This window comes from Vipera berus (genome assembly GCF_964194415.1).
Source record: "Vipera berus genome assembly, chromosome: 1".
NCBI lineage: Eukaryota > Metazoa > Chordata > Lepidosauria > Squamata > Viperidae > Vipera > Vipera berus.
This window is the reverse complement of record NC_138202.1, coordinates 84,739,505-84,760,988: the sequence shown is the minus strand read 5'-3', so window position 1 is coordinate 84,760,988 and position 21,484 is coordinate 84,739,505. Positions and strand designations below refer to the sequence as shown.

The following is a 21,484-nucleotide window of genomic DNA, read 5'->3' as shown; positions in this document are numbered from 1 at the left end:
AAATTTCAAAAAAACCAAGCAGGAAGTGACATTCTTGTATATTTCACTTCAGCATAAGGCCTGCTTTGGCCTCATTTCCAACCAACCTTTCCCAATGCCAATGACCTTCCTTTTTTCACAGGAACAAGCTTTTTTTTTTGCTTCCAAAATAGGTTGGATTGGCAGAAAAGGCTTGTTAGCTGAGGGGAAAGCAAATCCCACTGAGAGAGTTGAATGGGTCTTGCTCTGTCTCACAATTGGCTGAAGTATTTTCAATGTCTATTTTTCTCAAATGTGAACTTGTTTGCTATTAATACATCCTTTCAGATAAAGATCTTTGAACGGTTATTTTCCTCTAGCTGAAGATCTTTGAAGGATATCCTTATGTTCTGAGTTGCGTAAGTAACAAACACTGAATAGAATTAACAGGAGCAACTCCCCGCTTCACTCCCCTCTCACTTGTAAAGAAGCAGCTTGTATTCCCTTGTGTGCATGTTTGAATAATAGTTTTGTTGGCTGGCCTACAAGTAGCATTCATGTACTTCATTTAAGAATGTCTAATCACTGACTGGTTGTGAAGATAAATTCTCATAACTATTATAAAATGCACCTCATCACAGACAACTGTACATGAATTCCCTCAACCTTAACAATCTGTTCCACAAGGAATTTTCATTTAGAGAGCAATATTATTACTTATGGCATGGCAGTGTTGCCTAATGTTGTATGTTTGATAGCCACACTCTTACTTGGGATGCATGAAGGGGCCCTCCCACTCCATTTTCCTGTTTTCAGACAGGTTCTTCGGCTGCTTCCCAAACGATGATAAAAAGGAGAAATACAGTCATACTGCAGCTGCGTGTGAAGATGGTGGAAGCCTGGAGGCAATTCTCCAAATGGTAGTGAAGGTTTCTTGGTTGGATAAGCCTCCAACTTCTGTTTGTTAAATGTAGATGAATAGAGTTGATGCAAGGGAGTCTCCCTGTTTTGTTCGTAGAGAACATGGAAGTATAATCAACAAGCTGAAACCTTTTCACATCTTTAGCTTTCAAAGTATTGAAGTATAGTTTGGAATAAAGCATTATTACAAATAAGCTAATATTTATAATTATAATCCACTGAAACTTTGCAGCCCATGGAACCATGCAAGACTTTCTAGACTCCTAGTAAAATTCAGCATTCTCTTCTCCAAATATGATTTAAGAGGCAAAGCTTACCAATAGAATATTTAGGCAGGCAATCCAAATTCTGTCTACTGTCTTTCCATTGTTGGGAAGATGTGCCTGATGTCTTGTAGTTTCATTAGTAAAAGTATACTTAATATACTTATATAATACTATATACTTATACATATATACCAGTAGTCTGATTCACTATACTTTCCAGACTGCCTTTAACAGATATTAGACTATTTTGAAAGTGTGACCTCCTTTTGCAAAAGATTCATTAAAAAGAACACTGAAGTGCTTACCAAGCAATTGTTAAAATCAGCAAAGAAAACTTAAGGAGAGAATGAATCTATATCTATTCCACTATGGGACACTCACTCTCTCTCTCTCTCTCTCTCTCTCTCTCTCTCTCTCTCTCTCTCTCTCTCTCTCTCTCTCTCTCTCTCTCTCTCTCTCTCTCTCTCTCTCTCTCTCTCTCTCTCACACACACACACACACACACACACACACACACACACACACACACAGTTCTGAAAATTTTGTAAATTCAACCCATTTTGGGATAAATAAAGAGGAAGATTTTTTCCACACATGTAACTCTCCTCTGGACAAATTTTAAATATGTGGCAATAAAACCTAACTGAATCTAAAAAAATTACACAGCACTAAGAATTTTAGAATTGGAGAGAATGTAATGTGTAACTCTTGTGTTAGGATTACAGTATATAATTCAGTACTACAGTATCACATACTTTTCATATAATAACTCTTCAAATATGTGTTAATTTAGGAAGTGCTAGTTTTGTTGTCTAGCATGTTTATGCTGCTTTTCACTAGAGATTTAATTGTATGCTATATAGGTCAACATTCTAATATCAAAAGTAAAATGTGCCTCAAATCAAGATTGACTCATATACCCATTTCATGGATTCATACATTCTTCTTGGCAACAATGTGGAACTAGCAGTAATTGACATCTTAGTCTAGCCTGCAACCTGATCCTTCACCCAAGTACTCATGAAAGCTGTAGGACAAGGAGTAGCAGAACTTGGAGGCAGAGTTAAAAGAGGGATCAGCCTAGAGTCCCTATATACAGTAACCACAAGCAAAATAAGTCCAACCTCCCTTGAATTCCAATGACCCATATCTAGCCCCAAACAGGTGTTAACTATTTGTGGAGAAGATTCTTGCTCATATGCAATATTAGCAATAAATCAGTCTAATTGGACTTGATTTTTTTGCACCTGACACTTGCTTAGGTTACTAGATAAGCAAGCTGGCTAAATCTAATAGTAATCAAATGCTGAGGTTTGAAAGGAAGATTTATATTTTGGATAATTCCCAGCAGAAATCAGACAAATGGGATCTTGTACAAAAAGATGGAACAATAGCTCATTATTTTATAGGATGACATAGACGTCAGTTCCTATCTATGATGCCAAAATTATGAATTGTGCATAGCAATATCATGATACAAGTTCTGCCATTTCTAATTTTGTTGCAATGTTACATTCAAGGATATAAGGGGCAGAGGTTTCATATCAATTTCATAACGTTTGCCACTCCTTTTTCCCTGCAGATGCTTATGTATGATGAATTCATGAATATCTTCTATGTAATCACTGGAGCAATAACAGTTTTAAGTACCTATTTTGACAATTCTTATCACACCTTTCTTTAGTTTCCACAGAAAATCTTTCTTATCTTTTCATCAATTAGGATTTGGTCGTCTGTGTAGTTTATTATAAAGTACTGTGACAGAAATTGTATTATAGATTATATCAGCTAATATATCTGCTAGTGGATGTTCATATTTATATAGTAACTCGTGGGTAACCATGCTGGCTTATACATTTCCACCTAATAGATTTTTATCAAACTAGCATTGTTATTTGCAGAATAACTACTACAGTTTATGCCTGCAGATAATGTTTGTACAACCAGGCGCAGAGACACAAGAACAAGGAATAATATTTTTCATTAATATAAGGTATTACAATCTTACCTCGACTGTACTTGTATAGGGAGTACTTTCTTTCTCACTAGGTCAGAAATCTTTGGTTCTCTGCAAGCTAGAAAAAAAAATACTACACAATGTTGCATAATCCTTTTTCATGTTTCAAGCTCAAATCAATAGTGTCCCTATCATAAATGAATTAAGATAAAGGACAAGCAATTCATTAAATGATAGATACTGCCAGTGCTTTTTTTGTAAAAGAAAAAGGTGCCGGAACTCACACATGTCATACAACCCGCCTTGCCTACCCTACAAGGTTCCATCCAAAAAAGGTGCTGGAACTCCGTTCTGAGCGTTCTATGAGAAAAAAAGCCCTGGGTACTGCATATGTTTTTAAGAATATTTTTTTAATTCTGTTTTCTTAAACAGAACTAAACTGAGCAAACAAGCCTAAGCTTTATGGTTTCATTTGACAGACCATAGAAATGATGCAACCCACTGCTTCTCTACTTAGAGGTTCTACATATCTCAGTAAGAACAGCATAATTATACCCTACTTCTGCATATTTATAGCCTGGCAATAATCACCCAGCTGGTCCATGGATTATATATGTCCACTATTAGCAGGAAGGATATTAGAGAGAGCCTATTATATTTTGGATGAGACATGGGATCATTAATAGTTCCACAAACCTCATTCCTTCTGAAAACTGATATTTACTTTTACTTTTCATGCTTAATAAATGAGAGCAGAAATAGGTAATAGATAAACCATTATGAAATTAAGAATTAAACGCAGTATTAATTCATTTTAAATGCAAGACAAGCCATTATATGGTTGTGAAAGATTTAGACATTTTATTTATTAGAATTCTGTCTTGGATCGGCTTGCCCAACAATGGGCTAGTAATTAATATTTATAAAGAGGTAAAGTGGGAGGAAGCGGTGACAAAACATTTAGCGTGACATGACTCGAACTTTGTCCTCTTGTACAGTATATCTTTGTCATTTGGCTCCTGAGTTGGCTATAGATCTCCCTAAGGGTAGTAGTTCTAATGTGGTTATGCAAAATTATAGAAGGAATAGTACATATCAGCCCAAAAGCTATGATTGACTGATTACTGTGTCCATTTTTATGCAATATGCTTTTCATTAGCATTTTATTGTTTTCCTCCCTGTTTTGATAGAAATTGTCTGGATTCTTCCAAAAATAAAGACTTCTTCTACCGCCCACTTGTTTAATTGCAAACCTGTGAAAAGGTGAATTAGCAATCTCATTCTGTAGATGGTTTTTAGTTTCTATAAGCAAGCAATTCTTTTCTGTACTGTCCAGCTTCAGCTTAACAGTTCCTAAAGTTAGCTTATCCAGTAAGTCAGATGAAAAAAAAATGATAAAGAAGCCAATGAAGCATTATATCCCAATTCTATATAATAGGACAATTTCTTTTTTTAAAAAAAAACCTGATGAGCACATTCACAATTTTAAGCACTTATTATAGTGCTTCTTGCAAAATAGCTGCAAAGTTGCCTTATTTATTCCAAAAATTGCTGCCAGTGCAGATAAGAGTGCAAAACATGGATTCACCTGTTTCTTATTCCTATTTTATTTTCTTTCAGATTTTTGGAGCAAGGTGCCAAAGCCACAGACATACTGCAAGAAACTTTTTATTAAAACCAAAAGAGACTGAGCCTACTCTGCCTAACATTACAGTACCCTGTTTCTTACTATTGGCTCCCCTCTTTCTCTTCTGCCTAGCTTCTCCTCCTTGGTTAGTTTCCAAATCTGGACTGGCTCTGAACAAGTGTTCCTTAACACCTAGTTTGCCTCCGGGAATTGATCACTATAGAATATAACACTTCCTTATCCATCTCTGTTTCTCAAATACTTTTTTTCTGGGCAGGTAAACATCTTTATAAGCAAAGCTGCTTGGGTGCTTTCATGGTATTTTTTGGAAATAAAGAGGATATTGAAGGGCAACACTTTGTTTTGTAGTATGTCACTTTTTTGAAATAAAAAAAACAAATGGTGCACAAAGCTGGACAGGAGCCAAGCATCTTTTTTCCATGAGGACAATTATTACAGAGCAATTGAGTACTTTCCAGATAATTGGATTCTAATTTTAATAAGCTCCACTCAACTTAATTTATGGTCAGAGATTACAAAGGGGATTGGAAAAATTATCTGCCTCTATATCAAGTCCTTATAGTCCTGGTATTCATATTAGTTAGTATGCAGCTTATACAATGTATAAAATAACTTGCAATCTATTTGGATTGCTTCACCCATGTAGAATTTGGAGAATGTGTCATTGAAGCTTTTAGAAAATGATTGTCGTGGTATCAGTGATACTTATGCCTATCCATGGCAATCAGATTGTATTAGAAGGAACATGGGTACAGTTGTTCACTGACATCCAGTTAACCACTGTGGGGTTTTTTTTTCTTGGCAAACTGGTTTGTCAGTATCTTTCTGTGGGGCAAATGTTGGATCCTGATGTATTCTTGAATAGAGAAGAGATGCAAGAGACTACAGCATTAATTTATTTTGTAACAGTCTAGCCTCCTTTTAAACTGTTGTTAATTAAAGGAATATGGAAGAAAGTAGATGAAGTAGGGATTCTAGTGGGAATCAGCAAAGATTACATCAGTACAATAGATGTCATGATATATTCATTAAAAAGCATTACAAGTATTAAGTGATGTTATTAATTACCTTTTATACAGATTGGTTGTTTCCCTGACCATTCGCCATTGGGCTTGCAGGTCCTCTTTTCATTACCGCTGAGAGTGTAGGTGTTATTGCAAAAGAATGTAATTATGGTTCCAATTTTTGCATAATGACCATTAATTAGAGCAGTATCATCCATCAGTTTCCTGTACCCATTGAGTGGAGCACCAGGATCAGAGCAGTTTCTCTCTTCCATAACTAGTAATTCAAATGGTTGTTGCTGTTATTATCCAAAGTAGAATGCTTTATTGAACATCACATTATTCAATTCTTTACTAATCAAAAAATATGATCAAATTTACTTTTGCCATTAACCTTAAGTTAGGCATTTGACACCACACGAATCAGCCATTAGTTTTGCTAAAATGTCTTTGCATTCAACTATATCTTTTTTTAGATTACCACATTCTAGATGCTATTTTTGCTTAATTAATTTCTATATTATTCTTCCTCTCAGGCATATCCAGCAATACTGTGGGTGAACAAATCTCCAAATCCAACTAATTAATTCTTTGTTGTAATTTTAATTTTAATATATAGTTTTAGATATATTTTAGTAATAATTTTTAGAATGTTTGGATTGTGTGATGCCTTAAGAAAGCCTACTCTGAAAAGGAAGCTGCAAATCCAATGTTTACTAAGGCAATAAATAAATAGACTTCCATTTCATTTGGGAAGTGGCAATGCTGCCTGAACCTAGGAACAAATTTTCTATTAGCTCAGCCATCAAATTGCAATACTCATAAAGTATTCCTTCTATTTAATGCTGATTGACTAATATTTAATTTAATTTGAACTGCAGTAATCTTAAGAGAAAAAGGGGAAAAAACACATTTGCCATAGTCCAGATACAAATATCTCCCTTCTGTTCACCAATTGTCCTTCTATGGACCTTTGCTGCAGAAGTCTGATAGGCTGCCATGTCTTTCTGCTTCCTGCCCACACAGGTAAACTCAACCACATATGCCTCTATTAACCATAAAACTAAAAATAAATGCCAGCAAAAGAGAGGTTTTTCCATGCTGTACAATATCAATGTAAGCTTTGCTAAAATTAAATTTTATGTCAGACAACCAAGATGTTAGGTTAGAAATACATTTTTGCTTTTTTTATTTTCTTAGCAGTTTTTGGAAAATAAAAGAAACACAAGGAACTCTTACCACATCCAGGATGGTGTGCAGACCAGCTCCCATTTAGTTGACAGTAGGCAGCTTGGATTCCTCTTAAGGTATAACCTGCGTTGCATTTGAAGGAAACCTGGGACCCGTATTTAAAGTCATCTCCTTCCACAAAACCATGAGCAGGATTACCTGGAGTCCTACACATCACCACTGACAGTTCAGATATTTCAAAAAAATCCACTTTATTACAAAAACAGGACTGTTTTAGGATTAGTAAGAATGTTTTTAAAATGTTACATTGTAAGAATAGTAAGAGAGAAGCAAAATGAAGAACAAGTAACTAGTACAGACAATTAAAAAGTGTTCCATAGTGCTGATGTGTTTTTCATATTTTGACAGCTCATGGTAGCAGGACTTGATTGAAAGCATAAGTATACCAGTATGTGCATAAGTGTCTGCAGGGGAGGTGATGCGAAATGATGAAATGTAGATCAGAGTGTCACACTGCAAACCCTGTAACATCTATAGTTACAGCATGTATATATTGTCCTGTTTATTACAGCCAGAGAACCTGAATGGCTAAGTATAGATATAATCAAAAAGTTTGGCATAAAATAAAATGGCTCGACAGATAAAATAGATTGATATTTCATAAAAGATTAAAAAGAAACCTCAGTGTTATTAATGTACTAATAGCACTTTTTAATATTTATTTATTTATTTATTTTTACCCTACCTTTATTACTTTGTATGTAACTCAAGATGATGAATGCTGGTAGTGTCCTCAACTTACAATATTCATTTAGTGACCATTTGAAGTTAACAATGACATTGAAAAAAGTGACTTATGACCTTTTTTCACACTTACGACTGTTGCAGCATCCTCGTGGTCACATGGTCAAACTTGGCAAGTGGTTCACATTTATGACGGTTGCATGTCCTGTTGGTCGTGTGATCCCCTTTTGCCCCCTTCTGACAAGCAAAGTCAATGGGGAAGCCAGATTCACTTAACAATCATGTTGCTAACTTAACGACTGCAATCATTCACTTAATAATGGAGACAAGCAAGGTCATAAAATGGGGCAAACCTTACTTGTACACATATTTATATTAGGATGCAAGTGCAGGTAGTCCTCATTTAGTGACTTGCTCAGTGACCATTCACAATTATGACAGTGATAAAAAAACAACTTTGTGACCAGTGCCTGCATTTATGATCTTCACCATTACAGTCATTTAATACAGTATTATGTTATCCTGTGTCTGCCCCATTTCCCCCTCACAGTAGAGAGGTTACCTAAACGAGCTATCTCTCCTTGAACTGCTTTATCTCCACAGCACAGTCCTTCCCTAAAAAGTGCTAACTAGAGTTAATAAATTAAGCTTTGTGTACTTAGTTGAGAACAATATTCCAACTTGCAATTGCTGCCTGAAATTGACAAGACTTTCTTTTGCCTTCCAAGTGCTTGTGGCAAGTGCACTAGGCAAACAGCGAGTGCTAGTGCATTTCTATTGGTTTGTTTTCCCGAATGTGTGCCTGCTTACTCTCTTGTGATCCATACCTCTCCAAAGAATGTAAATTCAAACATTGATTCTCTTCCAAAGGGCAGTGGGTGAAAAGAGAGAAGTTTCCAAGCTGAGCCATGCTGGCTCAGGAATTCTGGGAGTTGAAGTCCATGAGTCATAAAAGAGCCAAGGTTGCCTACCCCTGACTTAGACTGCAACTGCAATCGCTAAACTAAGACTACCTATATAAAAATGTGAGAGTTTGCATCATGACATACGTTCCCTCATCTTTTCATTACCGAGGCAACGCCTATGAGTATGTGGGTAACCAAACAGTTACTTGTACCATAGTTTTCTTTCTCTAGCCAGAGATTTCAGTTAAATGCCAGGTACCATAATAGCACCAAAGATTTTTTTAAAATGCTAATTACTTGTAACTATTCATTTTAGTTTATTATATGATAGTGATCATATCCCTGAGATTAAAAAAAAAGCTTTTGTAGTTAAAAGAAGAGTATCTTGGGTGGTTCAGAAAAAGTGGGGTTTAAGAGATTTAAACACTTCCTTTTGATTGAACAATATTTGGAAGATGAAATAATGAGTGAGAAGGGGATTCAAATCATTCACTCACCTTTCTCTTGTTAAACTAAAATATCCATAAGACAGAACAGAGCAACCACATGCCAGAAATAGTTTTCAGCATGGTACATTTAGCTAAGGCATTGTAATTGTTGCCCTATCAAAACACTGTATAATAAGTAGAATCTTCACTATGACATATGGAAGATTATGACCTAGAATGTAAGTGATGTAATATAAATTGTGGAGCATATGAATTAACTAAGGAATTGAAGGAAATATAGATACGTTATTTGTCTATGACAGGGTTTTTCAACCTTTTCACCCATTGTACCACTTTTAGGATATGGCAACATCCCAGTACCACCAGTCGCCTAGCAAGGTGTCAAAAACTTGATGAACAAAAAAAAAAGGAAAAAAGTGATGAAGTACAGGTAGTCCTCGACTTACAACAGTTCGCTTAGTGACTGTTCGAAGTTACAATGGCACTGAAAAAAGTGCCCCCCAAGCCACAGCCAAGCAAGACACCTGCCTGCCCGCCCGGCGGCACTCTTCCTCCTGTCCGAGGTTTTCATTGTTGTGAGCATTTCTGTTGAGGATTGGCAGCAGGGGTGGGGGTGGGGGTGTTTGGTTTTTATTTCCCCCCCTCTTCTGGGTGGTTGCAGCAGGTTTTGGTCACTTCACATGACCCTGGGACACTGTGACTGTCATAAATATGAATCATTTGCCAAGCATCTGAATGTAAATCACAAGACCCTGGGGATGCTGCAACATTCCAGCTGATCGGCACTTCTTCTGGGCTCAGCAGACATGCTGGGATCAGTGCCGAGCTCCAGCTGGAACCCGGTGCTTATCCTGGTGGTTACACTGAGCCCTGACATTCTCAAAGAAGCGCCAATCAGCTGGAGCCTGGTGCTGATCCTGGCACTTCTGCTGAGCCCTGACAGCCCTGCAGCTCCAGCCATCTCTCGCTCAAGCTTGTGCAGTGCTGCCACCGGTTCAGCTCATTCCCCTCCCTGCTACCACTTTTCTAGGATGGTCGTGTACCACCTGCCAGGTGCCAATGTACCACAGGTGGTACCCGTACCACTGGTTGAAAAGCCCTGGTCTATGAAACTTAAAGATAGCCTGATTATTCTATTAAATTACATGAGCAAATGGGTGGAAAAACAGAAAAGTTCAGAAAATGTTATTGGGCCATTCAAAAATCCACAATAATAGTGATAGTGACAATAGTAATATGTAATTAGACAAATGAAAAATAACGTGACGCATATAGTTGATTTTTTGGAATTTCTGGAAAGAAACAACTAGATCCCTGCTGTGCTGATCTTTTTGGATGCTGAAAAAGCCTTTGATCAATTGGATTGGCAATTCTTGATGAAAGTATTAGATAAAATGAATTTTGGGGATAAATTTTTACAACCAATTAGGGCATTATATCAAAAGCAAACAGCCCGTATAATAGTAAATAACAGTTTGACCGAAGTATGTAATATTGAAAAGGGCACAAGGCAGGGGTGTCCATTATCACCTCTATTATTTGTTTTAACATTGGAGATATTATTGATTAAAATACAGGATTCGGAAAAAATTAAGGGAATCCAAATAAGAGATCAGGATTACAGATTGAGGGCGTTTGCAGACGATCTGGTTGTTACGGTGACCCAGCCAGAAAATTCTGTTGTAGGATTGATGGAGATAATAATGCAATATGGGAAAGTTTCTGGATTCAAGGTTAATATACAAAAAACTAAAATGCTGTCTAAGAACATGACAGTATCACAAAAGGCTGTTTTAGAAGGGTTAACTGGATTTGAAATTGTCAAAAGGGTTAAATATTTGGGGGTATATTTGTCACCCTCAAATGCAAAGTTATATAAAAATAATTATGAAAAGCTATGGGGAAAAGTTCAAAAAGAATTGGATAGCTGGAAAAAATTACAATTGTCTTTATTGGGAAGAATTGCAGCAGTGAAAATGAATGTCTTGCCGAAATTTCTATTTTTATTTCAAATGATACCTATTCTTAAAAAGGATTCAAACTTGGAGGAATGGCAAAAGGGTGTTAATAAATTTGTTTGGGCAGGGAAAAGGCCACGAGTCAAATTTAAGATTATGCAGGATACGCGTGAGAGAGGTGGTCTCAAAATGCCCAACTTTAAATTATATTATGAAGCTGCTGCTTTGTCAGCGATAAGTGATTGGATTAATTTAACACAAGGAAGATTATTAAATCTTGAAGGTCATGATTTGTTATTTGGCTGGCATGCATATCTATTGTATGATAAGAAGGTGGATAATGTGTTTAAGGTGCATATTTTAAGACATGCTCTGTTGCGAGTTTGGAAAAAGTATAGACACAAGCTAAATTATAAGATACCTCTATGGGCAATACCGAAACACGCAATAGAAAATATAAATGTTGGGTTTAAACATGATGTGACTACATATAAGGAAATTTTAAGTTTGGAAAGGAATGTATGGCATTTGAAGCCGTATAATTTCTTACGAGGAGAAGAGATTGTTCAAACCTGGTTTCAGTATGGGCAACTACAGGCCAGGTGGAAAGAAGATCAGAAAATTGGTTTTTCAATGACTGATGAAAATTTGGTAAAGCAAATTAGAAATCAGGGTCAAGCACATATCAAACGGATATATCTTGCATTGATAGAAATTGATTCAGAGACAGAACTTGTTAAAGATTGTATGATAAAGTGGGCTCAGAATATTCAAGAAGTTATTACAATGGATACTTGGGAAAAGATTTGGGTGAGAAATGTAAAATTTACGCAAGCCCAAAATTTAAGAGAGAATTTTTATAAAATGTTTTATAGATGGCATTTAGATCCCAAAAAATTAGCAAGTATGTATCCGAACTACCAGCCTAAATGTTGGAGGTGTGGTGGTGAAGATGCAACGTATTTTCATATATGGTGGACCTGTAAAAAGGTTAAAGCTTTCTGGATCAAAATTTGGTGGAATATGCAGAAGATATTTAAGAGAAGGATAAAGTTTTCTCCGCAATTGTTCTTACTGGGTATTATTACTGACACTACTGTTGTGGACACTAAGCTGATGTTGAATTTAATTACGGCAGCAAGACTTTTAGTAGGGCAATATTGGAAGAAGGAAGAACTGCCGACTATAGAAGAATGGACTCTAAAAGTTTCTAACCTGGTGGAAATGGCAAAGATTTCAGCGTATTTGAAGGACCATTCGCAACAGAGATATATTGTGGAGTGGAAAAAATGGATTGATTACATCCAGAATAAATATGGGACTAAAAAGTTTCATTTAGCATTTGAATAAGTATTGATGTGATATTTATATTGCTTCTAGTTATTTTACAAGAGTTAAAGTGCGATAGACTTAACTCATTGTTGTTAGTATATGGTAGATTATGATTGTTTTTACTTTTATACCTTGTATTTAGCTCTGGGAAGTCGGGGAGGGGGGAAGGGGAGGGAGGGAGGGTTGGGCTGGGTTGGGAAGGGGGTGGGTGGGTTGGGAGGGGTTGTTTTGTTAAAGATAAAATGTATTGAAAAACTTTTCAATAAAAAAATAGTGATATGTAATTATCTGTTTAGAAAAAGGTCTGCTTGTTTTAAGCACATGGCTCAGTTATAAATCCATTCATTCTATTCTCACATGCACACATACAAAGTAAATATAAACCTAGATGTAGGAGATGACCAGGCTGAGCCTGAGGGAGGGGTCAAATGTGTCATAACTCACAAGTCTCTTTATACCCACAAGAAATCCAAGTTCAGCCCACCTTGAACTCCATTGACTCTTATCTACTGACAATTTGCTTGGACTGTTAGTAATTCATATTCTTGCAGAGAGTTCAAGCTTGCAATAAACCTTTATGTCCTTTGAACTGCCTGGATCATCTGATTTCCCTGGCGCTTCACATTAAAGTGTTACTATTTTGATTATGATATAATGTTGAAAGAATTGTTAAAGATTAGTTCTGAATTTTTGAAAACTTCTGAATTTGTGACAAATGTCACAAATGAAAAGGTCTGAAGTTGTGACAAATTAGGTTTTAGCAGCATTAACTGAAGTTTTGGGGAAAACAGACACTGAAGGAAACAAAGTGGAAAAAACCCCAGAGGGGTTTTAGAAATAATTACAGTAAGAGAAAATTCAAGTCTTGCACAGAAAGGTATTACAAGATGGATTAAGCTTCTATGGAAGCTACTTGAGAACGTGAACATAATTTTACCACAAAGTGCCAGAGGACTAGCTAGAAGTATGAGAATGCTTAGAGGGATGAAAGAGGCTATGAGTGAGAAAAGAATGCATGTAAGAAACAGATTGCTGCAAAAATGAAGATATGTATAATGTATACAGAGATAAAATGATGGCTTTCAAATACTGCCTTCAAAGCCAGCAAGGAATGGGTAAGATTTAAAAAGGGAGGGAAATGCAGAGTGAATGGAATTCCACATAGTAACTGAAATAAAAAATAAAGTATTGAAATTACTGTATCTGGGATTAAACTGAAGTGAAAGAATACTGGAGTAAATATTTTAGCTATTTGTATGGAAATAACAGTGCTATGTCTCAGAGTAGAACGAAGCAGAAATTTATACGGCTTTAGGAGCTTGTATGCATACATCTTCAAGTCAGGAGTTTGTTGCATGTAATTTCAAGTCAATCTTGACTCCTGGCATTTACATGGACAAGTCAAAATGCAGTTTTCTGGACATTTTTCAGCAGTAATTTGCCCTTGACTGCTACCTCAAGCCAGCTATCCAGTTTCTTTGGTCCAGCAGTTTCAACCACCTAAGTGAGTATTTTGACCATATCATTATTTTCATGCATATTTTCCACTTCCAAGCTGTAGAAACTTGAATGCTTAGTGGATATAAGCATATCAGGTGATGTGTTATTTGTGTAATGAGGGAGGGTGTGGCCTAAGAAGATCAATACCTTATACCACAGGTCTGCAACCCGCGGCTCCGGAGCCGCATGCAGCTCTTTCAGCCGTCTCCTGCGGCTCCCAGTCCTCTGCCATGTGCAGTCCCCCCCCCAAAAAAAAGTGGGACTAAAAAAGTTCAACCAATCAATTCAAATATGCAGGGTAGGTGCATATCTCGCCTTGGCTCCACTCTTCAGTCAAACCCTGTTCTGTGCATGCGCGCATGTATGTGCATGTGCACACATTTTTTGCGGCTCCCAGTTTTTCCTTTTGTGAGGGAACCGGTTCCGAGTGACTCTTTCACTGTTTCAGGTTGCTGACCCCTGCCTTATACCATACCTTATATCATAATTACTAGGCAGCGTCTTTTCCTCAGGCAAAATAGGCCCCAAAAAGAAATTTATCTGGCTCTGAAAAGTCAAAAGTTGTAAAAAGTCTTTCAGAGGAATGCAGCACTTTTGAAATTGCTAAGATATGGGGGCGGGATCACAGAACCATCAAATGTTTTGTTGCAAACAGGCAACAGGGTCGCAAGAAATGTGCCGAGAAAAAAAAAGACACATATTAACTGCCAAAAGTTTGAGAAGAATCAAACGTGAAGCTACCAGGAACCCATTATCTTCCAGAACTGCAACTAACCAGGAGTGCCCAGAAGTATAAGGTGTTCAGTGATCAGAGACATAGCCAAGGTAAGGGAAGGCTGAAACCCAACCACCACTGAACAAGACACATAAATTGAAATGGCAAAACTGGGCTAAGAAATAATCTGAAGACAGATTTTTCAAAGATTTTATGGACTGATGAGATGAGAGTGACTTTTGATGGAGAAGATGGATGGGCCGATGGCTGAATCAGTAATGGGCACAGAGCTCCACTTCAACTTAGCAAGGTGGAGGTGGGGTACTGGTATGGGTTAGTATTATTAAAAAAAAAGATGAACTGGTTGGACCTTTTCGGGTCAACTCCCAGACCTAACTGCCAGTTTTTAGAAGACACTTTCTTCAAGCAGTGGTGCAGGAATAAGTCTGCATCTGTCAAGAAGACCATGATTTTTATGCAAGACAATGCTCCATTGCATACATCAAAGTACTCCACTGTATGGCTAGCCAGTAAAGGCCTTAAAGATGAATGAATAATGACATGGCCCCCTTCCTCACCTGACCTAAACCCTATTGAGAACTTGTGGGCCTTTCTTAAGTGGGAGATTTACGGTGAAGAAAAACAGTACACTTCTTTGAAAAGTGTCTGGGAGACTGTGGTTGCTGCTTCACAAAACGTTGATCGTCAACAGATCAAGAAACTGATAGACTTCATGAATGGAAGGTGTGATGACCCAGGGCACGGCAAAGAGGCAATGCAATCAGCTGGCAATTCAAACCGCCCTTTAATTGCTCCAAATTTTCCCCAAATGCTCCCACATTTCTGGCAAGCCCCAGAACAAAGTAAGACACACACACCTTAAGCAGCCTCTGGCTTCAAGTAAGTTTCACATACAGTTAGATTAGAGTAATTTACTCAAGGCCACATAGATAACAAGGAATGAAATGTACATCCAAAATCTAATGACTCTGTGGAAATACAAGCTTCCCTGAGCAGTTTCAGAAGAAAAGCCAAAATTCAATCCAAGGTCTTTGAACACCAAACCAAGTTTGTCAGCCAGTCCAATGGTCAGAGTTTCAAGGTTTCCAAGCAGAAATCACAACACAGAACAAGAGATCAGAGAGTTCTTTCCAAGATCAGCAGCAGCACACAAAACTCCAAGGAATCAGCATTTGTTCCCGACAAATCCCCCTCACCACAGCGTCTCCTTAAGTCTCAGTCTCCAGGTGTGCCTTGTGGAGAGGGGCAGGGCACTCTCCTCCCAAGTAGTTGAACCTGCCTGCATTGTTCCCTCCTTCTCTCCACTCTCTGTGCTCTAGGATCAGGAGGGAGTGGCCCTTGCTCATTGCTTTAGAATCTTTAGAGTTCACAAGCTTAATACTGTATGGAACAAAGCTGTGACTGAAATCTGGATGTTCTGCTCTAAGACCTCTTCCTTCCGTTATGTATTCAAGATGGACAGTGATTAATATTTCTACGTTACTTATAAGTAAGGGTGTGGGTCTATACATATGTTGTATATACAGTAGTATGTTTTAAATGTGTGTTATGTATGTGTACAGTTTGAGAGCAAGCAATTAAATTTCATTTTTAATGTGTGCCATTGTGCCCACAGAAAAAATGATAATAAGGCTATCTAATCTAATCTAAGGGATGCGGTGGCTCAGTGGGTTAGGACGCTGAGCTTGTTGATCAGATGGTTGGCAGTTTGGCGGGTCAAATCCCGAGTGCCGCGTAACAGAGTGAGTGCCTGTTACTCGTCCCAGCTTCTGCCAACCTAGCAGTTCAAAAGCACGTAAAAATGAAAGTAGAAAAATAGGGACCACTACGGTGGGAAGGTAACAGCGTTCTGTGCACCTTTGGCGTCTAGTCATGCCGGCCACATGACTACAGAGACATCCTCAGACATGCGCTGGCTCTTCGGCTTTGAAACGGAGATGAGCACCAGCCCCTAGAGTTGGAAACGACTAGCACGCATGTGCGGGGGAACCTTTACCTTTACCTTTTTATGGCTTTTAAGAAAACACTCACAAATATAATTTTATATCAGTGACATTAACTACTTATGCCTTTAATTTTTGCTCTACACTGTATATTCCTTCCACTGAAGCAGCTGGAGGCTTCATTCACATATGGTTTGTGTCAAGTAGTGGTTGAAAAATTGGGACAGAAATAAAAAGAACACCTGCAAAGAGAAGCCTCTATCTTATTCACTTCATTTAATTTTTACAGAGCTATCTCTTCAGTGAAAGACGTATCCCACCCAATCCAGTCCAGAGACACTTATCTCCAATTATATTAAACTGAAATCAATAAAACTTTTATATCGCATGCAATGAACTCATCCTATTGATTTGAGTGGTATTAAAGCATGGCTGGTGTTTTCTAATAGTTTACTGTCAAAAAGACATGAAACATTTCAGCTTACTAAATGCAGGCCTTCACTAATGAGACCCCATACGCCTTTCCCAATAGAGTCTAATCCCTCCCCAAATCCCTTGTGCAATAATAAGGTCATAAGATACTTCCAGACTTCTTATTTTCTCTGGCGAGAATTCCTGTCCTCTCCAGAGCATATACAGTATATATCTGTAGAAATGTAAGACTGGTCTTGAAAGACAAAATGGACAACCCTTTCACCCAGGAGAACAGTAGCAATCAAACCTGTCTTGAGGAGCAGGGTGTCAAAAAAGTCAAATGCTTTCCCGTTTCAGATTCTGCAACACCTACAATGAGTTTCAGGCTTTGTTGTAAGTTGCCTATTTTAAACTGCTTTTTAACCATCTCCCTTTCCTAGTTTATCTTGGCAGTAGCCTCTGCCCATCCTGAAAGAGGTTCCAGGAAAAGAAGGAATAAATTTGTATGCAGGAAAGAACTCATGTTTAATTCTGAGTTACTTATGCACACATAAATGACTTTTCGAGGAACTGCACCCCTAGGCCCAAGCCAGCTGCATTTAAATGTGTAGCTGGAGATGGAGTTACATTGAAATTAACATCCCTGCCCATGTTCTACCACAACTGCTTGTATGAAACAAGAAGTAAATCAGCTCTTATCTCAGCTCATTTCACCCCTCAGTATGGGACAGGGTGTTGAAGCAGAATGTTTTCACCATGCAACTGAAGTGCCATGGGAAAGAAATAGTAGAACTGCATTAGAAAAATAGTGAGTTAAATTTGACTTCAGATCCTCAGATTCTCAGCTGGCACCCAACAGTCCATTCCCTCTGCCCTGATTCTCTTTCCGAAGTTGTTTTGCATCAAAAAAGGATCTTACTAAGGTTCTATTGTGCGCATTAGCCTATTCAGCTCAGTGAAAATGGCTTGAGAGCAGATCCCACAGAAGGGGATATTTTAAAAGTCAAATCTAACCATCTATACTTTTGTGCAGCTCTAATTCCCTCCCACAAAGGGAGTACATTGCAGTAGTGTATATCCAAATCCCCATACAGGGCAGCATTGACAAAATCTTCATCTCTTTAGTATGCTATGAAAGATATGATTAAATCCATATTGTTGGAAAGAAAGCCAACATTCTGAAAACCTTCCTCAGCTAGATGATGACTCCCATCCTTAACTTACATTCTTCATCTGCAGGCCACAGGATTAAAAGATTCATTGAAATCCTCTCTGCCATCACAGTACCAGATACTGGAGTGCAGCTTTAACCTGGAAGTCTGCAGAATATTTTAGATACAGTGTCAGAACACTCTCCTGGAAATACTTGGGGCAGCCAGTGATTATTAAGGAATTGCTTATGAAGTCGAGGTGAGTTGAGAACGCACATCAGTCACAATCAATCAATCAATCACTTTCTAGATGTGGGTTACATGTAACTGCTGTCATTAGCACACCCCTGATTATGGTCACTAGAGCATAATTTTCCAACTGCTTTTCTCCTCTCCTATCAATTATCTCCCATTAAACCTTGTACAAATAGTTGTAATGTTTTAATTTAGATGTCATTTAAATTAAAGTTCTAGGCTGAGTAGTCCTTCAGTACCCAATTTCTGCGTAAACTGACACATTTTTTTAGAAATGACAAAATGAATAGATGCTTTTCCAAAATCATGATTGCTGTTGTGAAGCCTACTTAGAACCTATCAGTTTATCAAGCATTTTTAACTTTCTAAGGTAGAAAAGGAAGATGATGATCATTATATGTCTCAAGAGTTGTAGAATATCTACAAGTGCTGATTGCAATATGATTTAGTCATTATCTCTATTCTTTCTCTTTCTATAGTTATGCCCTGATATATGTCTAGTCTGAACTATATTTAGTATCTCCTGTGTTCTATTTATAGAACTCAAGACAATCTGGAATAAATGAAGAGAGAAGATCAAAACTGTTAAATTAAATATTCTCATTCTTTTTTCCACATATATATCTGGATGATATTACTTCGATTTTAATAAGTTCCCATTTCTTTACTCAGTCAGCTAGAAAGAAATGGATTAGTCATTTAAGACATTTAATCTATTTGAACATTTTCATTATTTTTGCACCTGATTCTTTACTTTCTTCCATAGATAAAGCCAACTTTCTTTTTCTGTACTTTCTTCTCATAGTTAAACTGATATATTTATATCACACCTTTTTTTAAAAAAAATCTTCAATACAATCTCATTGTTGATGTTTGCCACCTATACCTCTGAAATACAGCCTATAACAGGGGTGTCAAACTCAATTTCATTGAGGGCCGCATCAGTATGGCAGTTGCCCTTAGGGGGCTGGGTGGGTATGGCCAGGGTGGGCGTGGCCTACTGGGTGGGCGTGGGTAGAGTGTGTATGGCTTACTGGGTGGGTGTGGCCAGCTCTACATCATTCGCATCAAGGGTGCCTATGGGGGCCTGGGCAGGAGTGGGACAGATCTGAGGGTCTCTGGCAGAAGGAGGGTCTCTGGGACAGGGGGCTGTTCCCTCACTGTTTCTAGGATGGCTTCGCGGGCCACATGAAACCACTTCGCGGGCCGGATCTGGCCCCCAGGCCTTGTGTTTGACATGTCTGGCCTATAAGCTTCTCAGGGCCCTAGAAATAAAGGAAGTTTGAGGGGGAAATGTCCTGATTTGTACCTTTGTACAGATCAGGATCGATGTAGTTATTTACTAAATTTCATATTTCTTCAAACATTGCAGCAGCCTAACAAATATGTTTACAGCGTAAATATTAAAATGTATTTAAAATACTTGCATAAATGCTATTTTTATATAATTAAATTTACTGGTGCGAAAGTAACATAGACTGGAAATGAAAGGTTTAACCCTTAGACTAGTGCTGTATACAATAGTATACTTGTTAAAATGTTAACACAGGGATGACATAGGCTACATCTCAAGTCATGGAAACTCAAAGAATAAATTTGTACAATGTGCTTAAGTGGGTCTTGAGTCAAGTCATTGTGTGTCACACAAACATTAAGCCCAATCAGATGAAGGGTTTGTTCCCAACACTGACAGGTATGGGGGCCAAATAAGTTGCATACCTTTTCTCCCTTGTAGTCAGAATTTTATGCAGAATTTTATGCAGAATTTTCTGCAAGCATCTGCAATAATTGCATCTATAACCATTAATGACTGGTTGTGAGCAATTTGCTTAGTTCTTTGCAAGCAATGTCAGTTGGCTCCATCTCAGTGTGGACTCCAGCATTGGAATAGACCCCTGGGGTGTACCTCAGCAATCTCTTGGTCTGTAATTGTGGGCTGGCAGGTGGCCGTTGTAATAAAGTAAACCTAGGCTACATTTTACCTGATACACTAGCAGTGACCTTCTTGAACTGGTCATATTTTGTTAATACTTGTCCATACTTTGATTACAGTTTTGCGTTGCCAGCTACAATGAGCTCTACATAGAGCTACATTTAAAAGGTATCCAGACAGTACAGGTGGAACCTAATGTGCAAGTTACAAGAATCATATTATGCACGTCACTGAAATATCTGCACTTTTTATCATTTGCTTACTGGCGTAATTGAAAGTAGACAGAGAGATGGCTCTTTCTATGTAGCTCCTAGCATTTCCTTGGGAATTATGTCTGGCTCCTACACTCTCAGCAATCTGTAAGACAATCTGCAAAGATGCATGCATTTTAGCAAGCATTTAATTTTAAATGAGTTTACAAGATAGTTAGCTTTAACCTCTGCTTTTTAAATATTCAACTATGTTTTATAAATATTGTGAGGTGCCTTCATCAGACTAGAGATAGACAAAATAAATTAAATACATTTCTCGTGGCAGATTCCTCAAAATTGGTTGTTTGACCGCACTGTAATTGTCTACACCCTTGCCCTCATGTCATACCAAAGGCAGGGACCCAGACCTTGAAAAGTGGAATATTCAATGAGATGGAAAATGGGAAATATGCTAAGTGTTTAAAGGGGCAAGGGGACACTCTTGGGCCAGAAAGAAAGTAGGACAAGAGGAGAATGTGACAGAGGTAACAGGGGAGAGGGGAACAGCAATAGGTGAAAAGCAATAGCAATAGCACTTAGACTTACTGTATATCCTGCTTCACAGTGCTTTACAGCCCTCTCTAAGCAGTTTACAGCCTATTGCCCCGAACAATCTGGGTCCTCATTTTATCAACCTAGTTAGGATGGAAAGCTGAATCAATCTTGAACTGGTCAGGATCAAACTGTTGGCATTCCACAGAATTAGCCTGCAATACTGCACTCTAACCACTGTACCACTTTAAACAGCATTTAGATACCTCTGAATCCTTTGTTCCATGCCCATACCTAGTGTTTCAATAACACTGAAAGCTTGCTGGTTGTCTGCTTTAGGGGAAAAAATAAGATATTTTTTTGCAGAACTGTTTGAAGCACATGTTCTCAGCATTGATAATAAATGGTTTGGACTACAGGATGTTCAAAGTCCTGCCATACTTTAGAATGCTGGTCTTCACCCTCAATTTACCCAC

The 21,484-nt window shown here is 37.9% G+C and overlaps 1 protein-coding gene across 1 annotated transcript in view; it reads right to left on the bottom strand.

Moving 5' to 3' along the window:
- The window catches only part of PAMR1 (peptidase domain containing associated with muscle regeneration 1), a 71,548-nt gene that overhangs the window by 3,188 nt on the left and 46,876 nt on the right, over window positions 1–21,484 (bottom strand). The window contains exons 6-9 of the mRNA XM_081327530.1: window positions 6,994–7,194; window positions 5,819–6,031; window positions 3,154–3,220; window positions 729–961 (exon numbers count right to left, since the gene is read on the bottom strand). Coding sequence (XP_081183656.1) covers window positions 729–961; window positions 3,154–3,220; window positions 5,819–6,031; window positions 6,994–7,194 — 714 coding nt within the window. The remainder of the gene's footprint in view (window positions 1–728; window positions 962–3,153; window positions 3,221–5,818; window positions 6,032–6,993; window positions 7,195–21,484) is intronic.